Source organism: Microtus pennsylvanicus, chromosome 5, assembly GCF_037038515.1.
Source record: "Microtus pennsylvanicus isolate mMicPen1 chromosome 5, mMicPen1.hap1, whole genome shotgun sequence".
In the NCBI taxonomy this organism is placed as follows: Eukaryota; Metazoa; Chordata; class Mammalia; order Rodentia; family Cricetidae; genus Microtus; species Microtus pennsylvanicus.
In genome coordinates, this window is record NC_134583.1 from 68,567,274 (window position 1) to 68,583,223 (window position 15,950).

At 48.0% G+C, this 15,950-nt stretch overlaps 1 protein-coding gene across 1 annotated transcript; it reads right to left on the reverse strand.

Moving 5' to 3' along the window:
* Positions 1 to 7,361: 7,361 nt before the first annotated feature.
* Positions 7,362 to 15,881, reverse strand: LOC142849756 (uncharacterized). Its single transcript, XM_075972352.1, has 3 exons — positions 15,368 to 15,881; positions 15,061 to 15,174; positions 7,362 to 11,350 (listed from the first exon to the last, which is right to left on the reverse strand). Exons 1-3 carry the CDS (start codon positions 15,570 to 15,572, stop codon positions 10,167 to 10,169), a joined length of 1,503 nt encoding a protein of 500 aa, XP_075828467.1. The 5' UTR covers positions 15,573 to 15,881; the 3' UTR covers positions 7,362 to 10,166.
* Positions 15,882 to 15,950: the final 69 nt, after the last annotated feature.

Genomic DNA, 15,950 nt, shown 5'->3' on the forward strand with positions numbered 1-15,950 from the left:
GAATCTCCTGACCTGTATATGTTTCCAGTGATTTCACTGAGGTATCAATTTTTTGGTCCCCATTCTGCACCTGTGATTCCAAAGCTTTAATTTTTTCCTTCAAAGATAACATATCCTCCTTATACTTTTCTTGTGTATCATGTAGATTCCCATCTTGGAGGTACATTCTGTCTGTTACCTTATCAAAACTTTGTGATAAAGTCTGAACGTCAAATTCAACAGCCTGAACCCTTTCTGGTAACTTTCTAGTACCCTTGGATATGGAGTCAATTTTGTCTGTCATAGTATCCCCTTGTTCAGATAACCTCTGATTTTCAATAATTTTAATCCTGTCAATTAGTTGTTCATTATTAGTTTGTAAAGATTCTATCATTCTTAGGAGTGCCATATTCTTCTGTTCATTATTAGTTTGTAAAGATTCTATCGTTCTTAGGAGTGCCATATTCTTCCTTAATGATAGAATATGGAAAAGAAAACTGAAACCTAGTAACAAGCAAATTAAGGTATCCCCATAATCATATAAACCTTGTATGACGTAATCCATTGTATTAGTAAATACAAATTTACTAATCCATTGTATTAGTAAAAACAAAGCAATAACATTTGCATTAGAAATGAAAACTGCCATATTACCTATTATTCAGCAGGTGGCGCTGTTGCCGAGTCGCGATGAAAACGGGGTCCTGTTTCAGTGTCTGCCTTAGTAGATGTTAAAAACTGGAAAATGCAAGTTTCTCAACAAAGTAAATGTAATTAAATCAATTCCATAGACGAAGCCAGAAACCCAGAATCCAGGGGTAGAGAAGAGCAACCTGGAAGCCGCTTATGCCTCCACGTGACAGAGTCGCCCCGAGGAGTTGTAGCTTTTGGCAACTGCTTGCTCTGGTTTGTGCCACTCAAGCGCTGCTCTTGCAAGGGAGATTTAAAAACAACTCAGAAAAGAGCAAACCACGCGGACAGAGACTACGGCGGGCCTGTGGAGTTTAAAATCCACGTGGGGAGGCAAACGATAGGGTGCGTGGGAACTTGAAGTCAATCTGAGGTGTCTAAAGGGAAAATATAAAGAACGGCAGCAAGAAAAGCTGGCTCCACGCACAAGGCCCAGGCCGCAAGGCACAGGCCGCGGCTGAGGGAGGAAGGGCTCACGCCAAGCCTAGCTGGCGGGAGGCAGCTGAGCCGGGGAAGGAAGGGTCCTAAAACCAAACATCCGGCGCCAGATGAAGGCGTAAGTCATAAACAATCCCACACCAGTTTGGAATTATGATTAATAGGGTGGTATTTATTTAAAGGGGAAAAACTTACAGATCACCAACCCAGACAACAGCCCCCTGCGCAATCAGGAAGGAGTCTAGTCGCGGGAAATGGAGCAGGAAGCAAAGAGAGCATGAGGAGGGAAGTGGCCGCTTTTTTAAAGAGAGAGGGACCACGCCCCAATGGGCTGGCATCTCAGCGGCCATTGGCTGGAGGAGCAGAAGGACCTCCTGCAACAATCTTGTTTTCTCCCTCTATGGTGATTGAAAGTTTTAATGGGTATAGTAGTCCATGGTCTCTTAGTGTTTGCATAACACCTGTCCAGGACCTTCTGGCTTTTATTGTTTCCATTGAGAAGTTAGGTGTAACTCTATTAAGGCTGCCTTTATATTACTTGACCTTTTTCCTTTGTAGCTTTTAATATCTTTCTTTATTCTAAATGTTTAGTGTTTTGATTATTATGTGGTGAGGGGACATTTTTTTTTGGTCCAGTCTATTTGGTGTTCAGTAAGGATCTTGTATTTTCATAGGCATGTCCTTCTTTACGTTGGGAAAGTTTTCTCCTATGATTTTGTTGAATATATTTTCGGTGCCTTTGAGTTGGACTTCTCCTCTTTCTATCCCTATTATTCTTATGTTTGATCTTTTCATGGTGTCCCATATTTCCTGGATATTTTGTGTTAAGCTTTTGTTATATTTAACATTTTCTTTAACCAATGAATCTGTTTCCTCTACCATTTCTTCAACGCTTGAGATTCTCTCTTCCATCTCGTGCATTATGTTGTTTATGTTTGCATTTGTGGTTCTTGATCATTTACCCAAATTTTGTTTCCAGAATTTCCTCGGTTTGTGTTTTCTTTATTGTCTCTATTTAGGTTTTCAAGTCTTAAATAATTTCTTTCACCTGTTTGATTGCTTTTTCTTTGTTTTCTTTAAGGAATTGTTTGTGTTTTCTTGTCTCTATTTTGGTTTTCAAGTATTGAATTGTTTCTCTCACCTGTTTGATTGCTTTTTCTTGGTATTCTTTAAGCAATTTGTTGATTTCTTCCATTTTTTTTTTTGTTTTTTCTCCCACTTCTTTGAGGAAATTTTTCATTTCCTCTTTAAGGGCCTTAACCATTTTTATAAAATTAATTTTTAAGGTCATTTTCTTCTGCTTCATCTGCGTTGGAGTGTTCAGGTCTTGCTGTTGCAGAACCACTAGTTTCTGGTGGTGCTGTATTGCTCTTTATGTTGTTGAGTGTTTACTTTCCTTGTTGCCTACCCATCTCTTCCTCAATTCAGTATAGGTGGAGTGTGCTTCAGGGGGCCCCTCTTTCTCCAATTAGTGTAGTTGGGTGCTGTGGCTCTGTTGAACACTCTTTCAGGTGCAGGAGGGCTCAAGGCTCCTCGAGGAGGAGGTAGGGCCATGGTATTGGTCACTTGCCAGTCACCACCCCATTGGTTGCTCGCTGCTTCTGTGCAAGTCACTTGGGTGCTCCCGGACAGGTTGGTCGCTGAGGCCTCTCTCTCTCTCTCTCTCTCTCTCTCTCTCTCTCTCTCTCTCTCTCTCTCTCCTCTCTCTCTCTCTGTTTGGTTTTTTTGTTGTTGTTTGTTTGTTTGCTTGTCTGTTTGAGACAGGGTTCTTCTGTGTAGCTTTAGAGCCTGTTCTGGAACTCATTTTATGCAGATTGCATTTCTTAATTATTCTAAGTACTTTATAATAATATCTTTCAAGGACTAGAAATTTATATTATGTTGTTAAATAGCTGCATATGTACAATTCCTTTACAAGAATAGAAAAATATATACAGTAGAACAAAAATAACCTTAAATTTGTATCAATATATAAAAATTCATACCAATGTAAAATATTTGAAACTAGTAGTTGGCCGGGCGGTTGTGGCGCACGCCTCTAATCCCAGCACTTGGCAGGCAGAGGCAGGCAGATCTCTGTGAATTCGAGACCAGCCTGGTCTACAAGAGCTAGTTCCAGGACAGGCTCCAAAACCACAGAGAAACCTTGTCTCGAAAAACCAAAAAAAGAAAAAAGAAACTAGTAGTTGTCCAAAAGTAGATTCGGACCTCCGCAGTGGACTCAATAATCCACCCTGTTATCCCATCATTCTCTACACCCCTTTTTCCATTCAGAAAGAGATCCCGGAGTCTAATCTCCTTTGTTCAACTTTTTTCCTAGCTATTACCAACAACTTATAAACAACCCCCCCAAATAATGATAAATATCCATAATCTATTGAATGACAAAAAACTACTCACCCCACCTCTTAGGAATGTGAACATATTGTCTAGATTACTTTCTGTTGTCAGGGGGTGCCAGCATCTTTAGGGGACCCTGAGAAAATTGGGGTAATTGTCATGTCCTGGGAGAGCTAGTGCTAACATTTATTGTCCAGTCTCTGTGTAATGCGAAAGAGAAGGGCTTATCTGAAGTCCCAGCTGGATAGTCTGTGAGGCTGGAGAGTCTCCGCTAGCAGCTTTAAAGTTATTTTAGATGCAGAATTTTGAGGAAACTGTAACAGGCCTTTTAAGAGGCTGGATCACCTGGGCTACTGTCTTTATTTGTGTCTGGTACTTTTGTTCTGAAAACACACAAACTTTTTTTTTAAATATTTATTTATTTATTATGTATACAATATTCTGTCTATGTGTATGTCTGCAGGCCAGAAGAGGACACCAGACCTCATTACAGATGGTTGTGAGCCACCATGTGGTTGCTGGGAATTGAACTCAGGACCCCTGGAAGAGCAGGCAGCGCTCTTAACCACTGAGCCATCTCTCCAGCCCCAACACACAAACTTTTAAAGGTAAACGTATATCTGCATTAACACAAGTGCACAAGCCAGAGGGATTTTGTTGTTGCTGTTGTTCTATGTTTGAGCAAGGGCAGTGAACATTCTTAGCTGCTATGCTCTCTGCAACTCCAACTGCTGGTTTTGAACAGGGCTCAGATTCAAGGCTCTGCTACAAGTCTGTGGTACTGAACATGCTGCTCTTTCTGCCTTTTGAGCTGGATGATCCAGTAAATTCGATGGCGTCTAATGTGTCATGGGCAAATGAAGATGCCATCTGGAGCCATTATTTCTCCTCTACAAGTGAATTATAAAGGAGGCCTTAGGGTCTGGCAACAAGGCCCCATCATTGCAAATCACTCTTCTTTTAAAATGCCACTCTTGGCCTGATGTCAGGGCTTAGTGGAAACTGAAGGCTTGGCCACAGGCCATTGACTTCCCTACAACCTGGACTGGTCAAAAGAACTTCATCATCAAATAGAAGTAAAGGACTGGGAATATAGCTCCGTGGTAGAGTGTTGCGTAGCACATGTGGAACCCTAAGTTCAGTTCTCAGCACACCAACACACACACACACACACACACACACACACACACACACACACTCCCGTAACATCAGTATCTATGTGATCTGGCCCAAGCAAGTTCTGAAGACATAAATAAGACACATGTGGCCCAAATTCCAGTGCTTCCTGTTACTGCCACACTTTGCCTTCTTGCTCCCAGCCCAAGCTTTATGGGGGACGTCCTATGAGCTACCGACAGAGGGAAGGCCAGGTTTGGCCGGGAGAGAGATGTGCACCTGAAGTGGACAGCTGCGGCACTGTAGCATCCGGCAGAGTCCTGAAGAACAGTAGCGGAGGGACGCTCGGTGAGCAGAGCTTGCGGTAGCACCTACGTGTATAAGAAGGAGAAATAGCCAGATGTGTCCCTTGTAGCCATTGCCAGGGTTTGGCTGGATGGTCAGGGACTTGGAAAGCACGATTGGATATTGGTTACAAAATTGGGGCAAGCTGGGCTTAGCGGTTCACAACCATCTGTAATGGGGTCTGGTGCCCTCTTCTGGCCTGCAGGCATATACACTGACAGAATAGTGTATACATAATAAATAAATAAATATTTAAAAAAAAAAAAGAAGTCTCCATGTCACTATTTGGGAGCTGGGTGTCAGGACAGAGAAAAACTTGTTATGCTTTACCTAAGCTTCTTCTTTTTAACTTTCTTTTTTATTTATTCTTTGTGTTTTTCACATCATGTATCCTGATCCCAGCCATCTCCTGTTTCCTCACATATACCCTCTGCCCCTGCAACGTCCCCCCAATAAAACAAATAAAATAAATTTAAGAAAAAGAAGAAAGGGGAATATTGTCATGGAAGCTGCCGTGTGACACAGTGAGTCATGCAGTAAACCCCTTTATACCCATTTTTACATACAGACGTTCATCACAAAGACTCATTGGTTTCATTCAAGGCCCTGGTCCTGCTATCCTTTCGACACTGGCCCTCACTGGGACTCTTCCTGAACACCCCATTGCTGCCCCTGTGTTGTAGAGATTCTGCAGTCCTGGGTCCACAGGACTGACCCCGTCCCTATGCTCCAGCAGATCACAGATGGGGTGGATGTTGGGGTGGCAAACACTAACCCTGGTTCTGGGTAGTTGCAGGGTCGGTCGGCTCGCAGGCTCTCCCGTCTTCACCACTAGGGTGAGCTCTCTACCTGGCCAGTTCAGCCCTTGCCGCGGTGTTGAGCAAGGGGTGTGGTCAGTTCTCCTCAGGGTCTGTTCTCCCTCACCTACACCTTCAGGGCTGTGTTACCCAGACTAGGTGAAGAGGTCACTCTCCTGAGTGCTGCAGCTCTCTCCCCCGAGGTTCCCTTCATAAAGGACTGCACAACTTTGGCAAAAGTGTGCTGTATGTCTTTCCAGCTTGCAAAGGGCACTTGCAGCCACCTACTAGGGTGGCTAAGCACTAGAAGAGGGCAAGTAGCTAGAATTTTCAGTGATTAGACACTGGATCTAAACTGACTGTAAATCTAAAATTCCTGAAGGCTGCTGCATGCTGCAGGCACAGTGGGCTATGTCAGGTGCCTGCAGCAAAGAGTTAACTCAGCAGATGTGGGTTGCTCAAAGCCTGCACATTCCAAAGGAAGCTCACCATCAAGACCAGTACTCCGCCCTGCTCCTGGGAAGGACTTCCAACCCTTTATTTTATGCAACCAGAGCAGCTTTGTGTTTGGAGTCTTGGCTCATGCTGTACCAACCTGACCGGATAAACAGATCCTAATGATAAGCATTTGCTCACGGGGGTCAGAGTGAGGGGATTGCAGTCTAAGAAGCTGAGGTCACGCACCTCACCTCAGCAGCACAGTAGAGCTAACATTGTTGGCAGAGGTGTGGGTGAGCCAGCCCTGAGGCTGTGAGCAGGGGAGAGCTGTCTCCACTACTATCATGTAACAGCATGGGTGGCGGAGAGATCACCCCCACACACACACTGCTGACCTGTTGCGGGATCTTTCTTTACACTGTATGAAGATGTGTCGCTGTGATAGGTTTAAAGACAACGGATGAAGGAAGGGTTCACTCTTTGCCTACTTGCCCCGGCCTTGTCCGCACACCCATGTCTTGGAGCATACGGCTTTGGGATTCCAACATCTACAGAAGGCCAGCTGAGACACCCAACCTCACGTGACTGAACAACTCTGGGATTCTTGAACTTTGTATTCACAACTAGTCACTGTTGAACTGCAGCCTGTATGTCATTCCAATAGCTTCCCGTACATACATATATATGTGCATACATATATACATGTATATACACATGCGCACAGACAGATTCATTCCATAAGTTCTGTGACTCGAGGTACCCTGACTAATAGTGGTCACTGTAGTGAAGGCACACAGGAAGCACCTCGTCAGTGCAGCGATGCTACAGCCGGCTGCAGACCACAGTGCAGCAGGGAGAGTCGTGTGCAGAAAATAGAATGCACGGTTGCATAATAAATTTATCAGAAACTAAACGGAGACAGGCCAGAAGGAAAACTTTTTAAAAAAAAGATTACTCGGGAGGCAGAGGCAGGCGGATCTCTGTGAGTTCGAGACCAGCCTGGTCTACAGAGCTAGTTCCAAGACAGGCTCCAAAACCACAGAGAAACCCTGTCTTGAAAAACAAAAAACAAACAAACAAAAAGATTAATAAAATAAAAATGATTTAAAGATTGATCTTAGTATGTTTATAGGCTAGAATGTATTGTGCAAGATAAGAGTACTCTCATAAATCTAAGAGGAAAAAGAATAAATAATAGCCAAGTGGTAGTGGCTCACACCTTTATTCCCAGCACTCAGGTAGAAACAGATATATCCTGTGAGTTTGAGGTTTGGTCTATAGAGTTCCAGGAAAGCCAAGGATACACAGAGAAACCCTGTCAAAAAATAGAGGGTGTAAAAGTGGACAGAATCCAGGCAAAGCTATTACTGATGAATGTTGCACATGAAGGACTCCCCCAAGAGCTGACGGGAACAAGTGCACTAGTAGGTACACTGGGGAGCCAGTAGGGGGCAGTGGAGTGTGGACAGTCTCTTGGATGGCTTGTCTTTTGGTGAATAAAAGGTACTCACTGCTAAGAATATCTGGTAACATCAGAACACTGGAGGAGCAACTGAGGTTGGGACTGGGAAAGGAATCACGACCTTCTCAACAGCACTGTGATTTTCCCCATGTATTTCATGGAGAAGAATTTCCTGGAAAGATGCTGGGGTCCTTACTGAGTAACAGGCCAGAATCACACTTGGAATGGAGAAGCCTATACTGCTCTTCCCTCTGCTCTCCATGGACACGATGGAAGCTAACCATGATGGCTTCCACGTCTTTGGGTTACAAACTGAGCCCAGTAGCACTGTAAAATTCCTGACTGAGGGCTTACTTCACTAGTCGGTAACACACAGGCAGTTCGAACGGTGAAGACTTGGCAGACAGCCTAAGTCGTGGCTAAGGAAAGGCAGGCTACTCCGGCTAAGGCATTCAATCTTCATCATAACAGGGAATTTCTCGTCCGAAGAGCTAAATTCACATTTTATGAAGAGTAATTCCAGAAGGAGCAGAATTTATCCATTAAATATTTTAATGAAATTCTATCTGTCAAGGCCCCTGCCCAGAGGGCACTCATTATCCACGAAGAAATGGTTACAATCGGCTTGCTAAACACCTAAACAGAGGTAATTACAAATTGGTGTGTTCCATCTGCTCCCTACCTAGTGCTGAGAGCAGATGCATTGTGGGAAGAGGCAACTGCAGGATGACACGCTTCAGCTGTTGGAATATGCTAAGTCGTGTTTAGAAATTCCACTCTGGTGCAGCTGCTGAGGGCAAGAGGGTAGTCAAGTTTTACTGAGCAGCTCTTTGGGTGGGTACCATGGAAGCAGCACAAAGTTAGACACTGCTCTCATGGCTTCTACCCTCCTGGAATGACCTCACTTTAATTCATGAGCAAAAGCTGAATGGGCCCCCATGGGAGGTTCCATGCTATTTCCTTATTTTGATGAAAACCAGGAAAAAAAAAAAGACCCAGTTCCCAGGGATTTTCCCAGCCACTAGCTACCTGTAGCAAACTCAAGTCTACCTCTTGCTGCTAGATTCTGGTCCCCCACTTTTTCTTCAAATCCAACCTCTCGCCGGTTGGTAATGGCACAAGCCTTTAATCCCATCACTCAGGAGACAGGGCAGAGGCAGGAGGATCTCTGTGAGTTTGAGGCCAGCCTCGTCTACAGAGTAAGTACTAGGACAGCCAGGGTTACACTGAGAAATCCTGTCTCAAAAAAACAAAAACGAAAACAAAAGAACAAAACAAAACAAAAAAAAAAACACCAAGAACAAGAACAAAGTAGTCAAACCTCCCAGTTTCCCGCGCTGGTGCCTCAGACCCAGCCTGAACCAATTCCCAAGTGTGGTGAAGATGATCTGGTTTTATCACATCTCTAAAAGGAAAGGGTAGGGCTGGAACCCAACAAACACAATGGCACCCCTGCCCCCCACATCAGTGCTGCCCGGAGTAAATAAAAACGCAACAGATTGAAGGGCTCCCTGGACACACCGCGGTGCTGGGGTTTCGGATGATCTGTAAGAGGAGGCACTGAAAACAGCCACTTGGAGAGTTCACACGGGGAACCTGAGAGCCACTCTCCAGAGAATGACTGACCAGAGGCTGGCGTTGATTCCTCAGCGGTTAAGGGCACTGGGTGCTCTTCCAGAGGGCCTGGGGTTCCATTCCCAGCAGCCGCAGCCATGGTGGCTCCCAACTCCAGCTCCAGGGAATATGATGCCCTCATCTGGCATCTCTTGGGCACCAGGCCCAAGCATGGTGCATAGATACACATGCAGGCAAAACATCAAACACATAAAATAAAAATAAATACATCTTTTAAATATGTATATACACTTTTTTTTTTAAAGAATGCTTAACCAGAGCCAGATGTGCTGGCACCAGCCCCCAACCACTCAGAAAGCTGAGGCAGGAGAATCACTTGTGGTAGTGAGACCACTATCTCTCTCTCACACACACATGCGCACAAAGGTGACCTACTTGGACACAAAGTAGCTGTGATTAGGTTTTCTGAAGAACCACCGTGTGGGTAAACTACTAAACATTTTCCAGGCCACGTTTCCAAGGGAGAATGCGGTGTACAGCCTTGAAGAGATTAGCACCAGCCCGCGAGGTGAGCTGCCTTGTGAGGTAGGGAACTCGGCAGTTTGCAGCAATGGCCTACCACTTGGCAGGAGTGGGTTTTCTGTGATACGGAGACAGAGGCAGAGCCGGGAAGGTTCTGCCCTCTACAAATGAGGTTTTCGTTTTCCTGACTGAATGGATTCTATACACACAAACTAAGAAGGCAGCCCTGCAGAGATTGGGGTAGAAACACACCCACGTTATTTTAAGATGTTAGCGTGGAGAACTTTAATCAAAGGGAATCATCTCTCCTGATAACTGTTCTAGGCGTGCTGTAAGGCAGCCAGTGTGGTGGACTACACCGGAGTTCAGAATGTGGAGCAGGGGACCAGGGTTTTAGTTCTGCTCCCGCTCTGTGTGACCTCTGAACCCCTCCCTAAAAGTGACCTTCCATAGTCTTTGCCATGCTAAAGGGTACTGCTCCTCTGACCCAGCCCTCCTATAACAGGTCTAGGGCTACCATTGGGGGTGCTGGGGCTACACTTGTGGACGGCTAGAGACCACCTCTGTCGGAAGCATCGGCCACACTCAAGGCAGGGGAAAGGCTTCTCCCCTGTGTGCAGAAGCTGGTGCTGAGCCAGGTGGCTCCACTGGGCAAAGCGTTTGGAGCACAGGTCACAGGCATAGGGCCGCTCTCCTGAGTGCACACGCCGATGACTGGCCAGCAGCGAGGGGTAGGCAAAACGGCGGCCACAGTCCTCGCAAGCGTGCAGCTTCTCCTCCGTGTGGGTGCTGCGATGGATGGCCAAGGAGCCGCTTCTTCGGAAGGCACGTCCGCAGTCCGGGCAGGGGTAGGGTTTCTCGCCTGTGTGCAAGAGCTGGTGCTGGAGCAAGGTGCTGCGCTGGGAGAAGCGGGCTTCACAGTGCTCACAGGCATAGGGCCGCTCCCCAGAGTGCACACGCCGGTGGCTAACCAAGCGAGAGGAGGAAGAAAAGCGACGCTCACAGTCAGGGCAGGGGTAAGGCTTCTCTCCGGTGTGGATGCGCTGGTGGATGACCAGGGCAGTGCGCTGGCGGAAGCGACGGCTGCATTCTAGGCAGGTATAGGGCTTCTCTCCGGTGTGCGTCCGCTGGTGGATAGCAAGCAGAGATGGGTAGGCGAAGCGACGCCCACAGCTCGAGCACTGATGGGGTTTCTCGCCCGTGTGCGTGGTCCGGTGATTGGCCAGGGACCGGCTCCGTCGAAAGCAGCGGCCACAGTCAGGGCAGTGGTAGGGCTTCTCGCCTGTATGTATGACCTGGTGCTGAGACAGGTTCTTCCGCTGGGAAAAACGTTTGCCACACTGGTCACAAACGTAAGGGCACTCACCAGAGTGTGCCCGCCGGTGACTGACCAACAGTGATGGATAGGAAAAGCGGCGCCCACAGTCCGGGCAAGGGTAGGGCTTCTTCAGGTTCTGGGCGCATTTGTGGCTCTCCAGGGCGGAGTGGTCAGGGAAGGTACAGCCACAGTCAGGGCAGATGGGGCCCCCAGATGTCTGCCTGGGAATCAGCCGGGGTTTGCTGGGCTTCCGCCCACGCTTCCCCTTTCGGGGTGCTTCCTTCGGTGGGAAAACTTCCTTCTCTTCATTCTTCTGTCTGGTTCTGGTTTCTACCAGGAAACAGAAAAATTAAGTACCGGGTTCCTATGCTTGCCTTTTAATGTTAAGGGTTACAAGAGCGATACACTCAGATCCTGTCAAGTGTTAGTGTCAGAGAGCTAAGAGTGGGGTGCACATGTGGAAGGCATGAGAGCTCCTTATCCAGCCCGTGTAAGATGCGGGGTGGGTGCTAGTCGGACTTTTAAAACAGTGTTTGGGGGCGTTTGGCTTGATTGGCAGAGCGCTTGCCTCAACTTCATGAAGCCCTGGGTTTAATCCTGCACCACATAAAGTGGCTCACCTTGGCTGCATCACTTTACTAAGATGCACCAGACTTTGTCCTTAAAAACAAACAAAAAACTTGAATGTTTCTATTAGCCGTGGGGTACCCAGAAACCTTGGTAGGAACTGTCAGTATCTTCCGATGTTTGGGGGGTTTGTTTAAACAGGGTCTCATGTACTTACTCTAGGCTGGCCCCCAACTCACTAAGGGGGGGTGACCTTGAACTTCTTATCCCCCCCCCTTCTTCCACACCCCGAATGTTAACATTACAAGCAGGCACCACAGCTTCCTGATCCAGGGCTGGGATCAAACCCTAGCTGTATACAAACGAGGCAGACACCCACCCAGTAAGCGGCACTCTCAGCTGCCCTCCAGGGCTTTCTGATACGGTGCAAATGTGTATGGCTCCCCATACCTGTCCTGCTGTATGCACTCCACTGACTTCCTTTCTCCCACTTAATGTGTATCCTAAGGATCTTTTCCCTAAAGAGCATGGTGACGGCGCTCCTGCAACTGGACATAAGGACCCTTGTAAGCTGCCCCAATGTGGGTTCTGGGATGGGACCTTAGGGCTTCTGGAAAAGCAGCAGCTGCTCTTAACTACTGGGCCTTCTCTCCAGCTCAGAACTTCCATTTTTAAAGCATTCCTGTACTGGTTTTATGTCAACTCGACACACGCTGGAGTCATTTGGGGAGAGGGAACCTCAATAAAGAAAATGCCAGGGGCTGGAGAGATGGCTCAGAGGTTAAGAGCAGTAGCTGCTCTTCCAGAGGTCCTGAGTTCAATTCCCAGCAACCACATGGTGGCTCACAACCATCTATAATGAGATCTGGTGCCTCTTCTGGTGTATATATGTTAACAGAACATTGTATGCATAATAAATAAATCTTTTTAAAAAAAATAAAGAGCCGGGCGATGGTGGCGCACGCCTGTAATCCCAGCACTCGGGAGGCAGAGGCAGGCGGATCTCAATGAGTTCGAGGCCAGCCTGGTCTACAAAGGGAGTTCCAGGACAGGCTCCAAAGCTACAGAGAAACCTTGTCTCGAAAAACCAAAAAAAAAAATAAAGAAAGAAAATGCCTTCACCAGGTTGGCGTGTGGTACATTTTTCTTAGTGAGTGATTGATGTGGGAGTGCCCAGCCCATTTTTGGTGCCATCCCTGAACAGGTGGCCTTGGGGTGTATAAGAAAGCAGGCTTAGCAAACCATAAGAAGCAGGCCCATAAGCAGCCCTCGTCCGGGGCCTCTGCTTCAGTTCTTGCCCCTGGCTGCCCTGATGTCGTGCCATGATGAGAAAGTGTCATCGACCCTGTCCTCCCCGGGCTGCTTTTGGTCACCGTGTTTGTCACAGCAGCACAGACCCTGAGACAGGAACTGGCACCAGGAGTCGGGTACTGCTGTGGCAGACAGGGCCATCTGCTTAGAGGAGGAGTGTGGTGGGAAAGCTATTGAGGGCTGGGGGTGCAGAGGGCTGTTCTGTGGGAACTCAGAAGACAATGCCGAGAGCAGGACACGTGACGAAGGCCTGGCTTGTGAAGAGCCAGAGGGAAGTCTGAGACTCCTTAAAGACTCAACCAAGACCATTTATGTGCTTATATATATAACATATATTGAATATATAAATATATTTTGAATTTTTGAGACAGGGTTTCTTTGTGTATCTCTAGCTGTCCTGGAACTCACTCTGTAGACCAGGCTGGCCCTGAACTCAGAGATCGCCTGCCTCTGCCTCCCAATTGCTAGGATTAAAGGTGTGTGCCACCACCACCTGGCTATGTGATAGTTTTAATTAAGAACTACTAAACTGAAACCTTTGCTTAGCTAGCACAATTAATGCCAGCCAGGTGGGTCTGAGAAATTAGCACGATTAAAAAATACCAGTACCACCAAGGATCATAAATGTCGGAGTATTTCCTCAGGGTCAGTACACAGAGCTGCGGTCCATGATGGGGCCAAGGCTGCATCTCATGTGGGCAGCTGAACTTGGTTACATGTAAGTCTGCCAGGTCCTCTTAGTTTGGAAGGCATAAAGGGTCATGGGGAGCAAGTGAGGCCTGGCACTGTGGCAGGCAAGTACAGACCACTGGTGGACATGGCAACTTCAGCTGAAGTTGGAACCTCGGGACAGAAGGGGTCAGGGAGGGAAACTGGAGCTGGGCAGGGTATGGCAGGGTCAACGTCTCTAACGGGAGCCCAGCAGAGGATAGTGGGGAAGGGCTAGCCCCAGCATTTGGCAGATCCATTACCACAGCTGACCAGCACCCACAGCAGCAGCTGCCGAGTGGAGCTGGCTTAGCAAACAAGGTGCATGTGCTGGGGATGGCAGTCACGGAAGTGCCACTGCCAAGTCCGCGGGGCCCAGAAGACGGTGCGGCCGGCAGTCTGAAGCTGAGAAGTTCATACTGTTGGACCTTCCTTTTGCTTTGATTTTATTGTAACTGTGCTCTGGTGGTTACTATTTGGAATAAAGTACACAACTTCTTGTTGTTGTTTCTTTTATGGGAACCTGTAGTTAATTTTAGAGAGATTTGGGATATTCTAGAGAAACCCTTTGAAAGAGAATTTGGACGTTGTAAGGAGACCCAACTTTTGGAGGGTCTGAATTGAGGCCCTGGGACGAACAAGGGTAACAGGGATGTGTTTGTGTGTCAAGGTGACAAGGGGCCAGTGTGGATTGTTTTCTAGAGTCATTTAGGAAGAGGGAACTCAATGGAGAAAATGCCCTCACCAGACTGGCCTCTGGGCAAACCTGGTCATCTTAACTAGTGATTGGTGTGGGAGGGTCCAGCCCACTGTGGGTGGTGCCATCCCTAGGCAGGTGGTCTTGGATATATAAGAAAGCAGGGGAGCCGTCAGTAAGCAGCCTTCCTCATGGCTTCGGCTTCAGTTTCTGCCTTGAAGTTCCTGCCCTGACTTCCTTTTGATGATGGTCTATAATATGAAAATGTAAGTTAAATAAACCCCTTCCTCCCCAAGCTGCTTCTGGTCACGTTTTTTATTACAACATAGAAACTCCTGACTTAAGACAACTCCCAGATAGGCAGCTGCTGGTCTAGGACTTTGAGAGCTGTAAACAATGTTGAAGACCTTTGAGCCCATTTCATCCAGGAGTGCACAGCCTAGGAGCACGTTCAAATTAACGGGCCTTTTCTTTTCTTTTTTAAATTCAAGAGTGAACCAGGGCCTAGAGGGATGGCTCAGTGGTTGAGGCTTCCTACTCTTCAGAGGACCAGAGTTCCGTGCAATGGACGGTAGGTCCCAGATCCTGGGGAGCAGGATCTTTTCCAAAGCTCAGTGATTCATTTACGTCAATGGACTACTACAGGTAGTTAGCTTGCCTACAGTACAAGCAACCGGTTACCCCTAACCAGACCAAAATTCTGGGTCGAAAGAGTTTAGAGGGCTGCAGGGTCTCTCCGCAGGCACTTTTAACTCACTTCTCTGGAATGTTACCCATCTCCGGTACTCCAGCGGATCTAGGGCTGCCGGTTCCCAATCATCAGTATTTCGTTCCAACCAGGAGATGAGAGCTGGTTTGGGACCCGCACATCCTGGGGGAGGAGAACCAGTCAGAGGGCTGGCCTCGGGAAATGATGCTTTAAAAGAAAAGTATACCGAGGCTCTGCCCCCACCCCTAACAAGCTGGCCGCAGGTCAGGACCCTGGGTCCCTGCCCCCACTCTACCCCGCCCTCAAGCTCCATCATCCCTTAGGCCCGGCGTAAGCCGATTGGGCCGGGCCTCACCGAGCGCGCCCAGGAGGCCGTAGGTCTCGCGCATCACATCCCGGTACAGAGTCCGCTGCGCGGGCCGCAGACAGCACCACTCCTCCGAGGAGAAGTACACGGCCACGTCCGCGAACTTCAAGGCTCTTGGCCTCCTGCCCCTTCTCCGAGTAGGTCCGGTCTCTCCGGGTGCCCGCGCGGGGAGCGGAGCCGGAGGCGGCGCCATCGGACCTGCGTCCCCGCCTTGCCCGGGCACCGCGCACCCCGAGACCTGGGAGCCCGGCCGGGAAGGCCCGGAGTAAATCCGAATCTGCCGCCGGAGGGGCCAGGCGGCCCAACGCCGACCACACCGTTATTCAGGAAACTCCCGCTGGAACTTGGGTGACAGGCACCGGAAGATGCCTTCGGGGAAGATGGCGGCGCCGCTCCTGCACCGCCGCTGCCTAGAATACAGGCAGGTTCCAGCTATCGATTTTATTGACCCGAGCGCCATGCCGGCTTCTTAACCTCCCTGCCCTAAAGTGTAATGGCGCTGCGAGATGGCTTCATGCCTACTTTCCCCCTTATCTATTGCATTCCTTCATTGGTCGGTAGCTGAAGATCG

Bases quoted from the DNA above. Each gene is read 5' to 3' on its own strand.
- LOC142849756 (XM_075972352.1), bottom strand. From the start codon at position 15,572: ATGGCGCCGCCTCCGGCTCCGCTCCCCGCGCGGGCACCCGGAGAGACC. The intron at 15,175-15,367 runs GTGAGGCCCGGC...CTCCTCCCCCAG, and splicing joins CGGCCTCCTGGGCGCGCTCG to GATGTGCGGGTCCCAAACCA. The intron at 11,351-15,060 runs GTGAGTTAAAAG...GTTTCCTGGTAG, and splicing joins ATGGGTAACATTCCAGAGAA to AAACCAGAACCAGACAGAAG.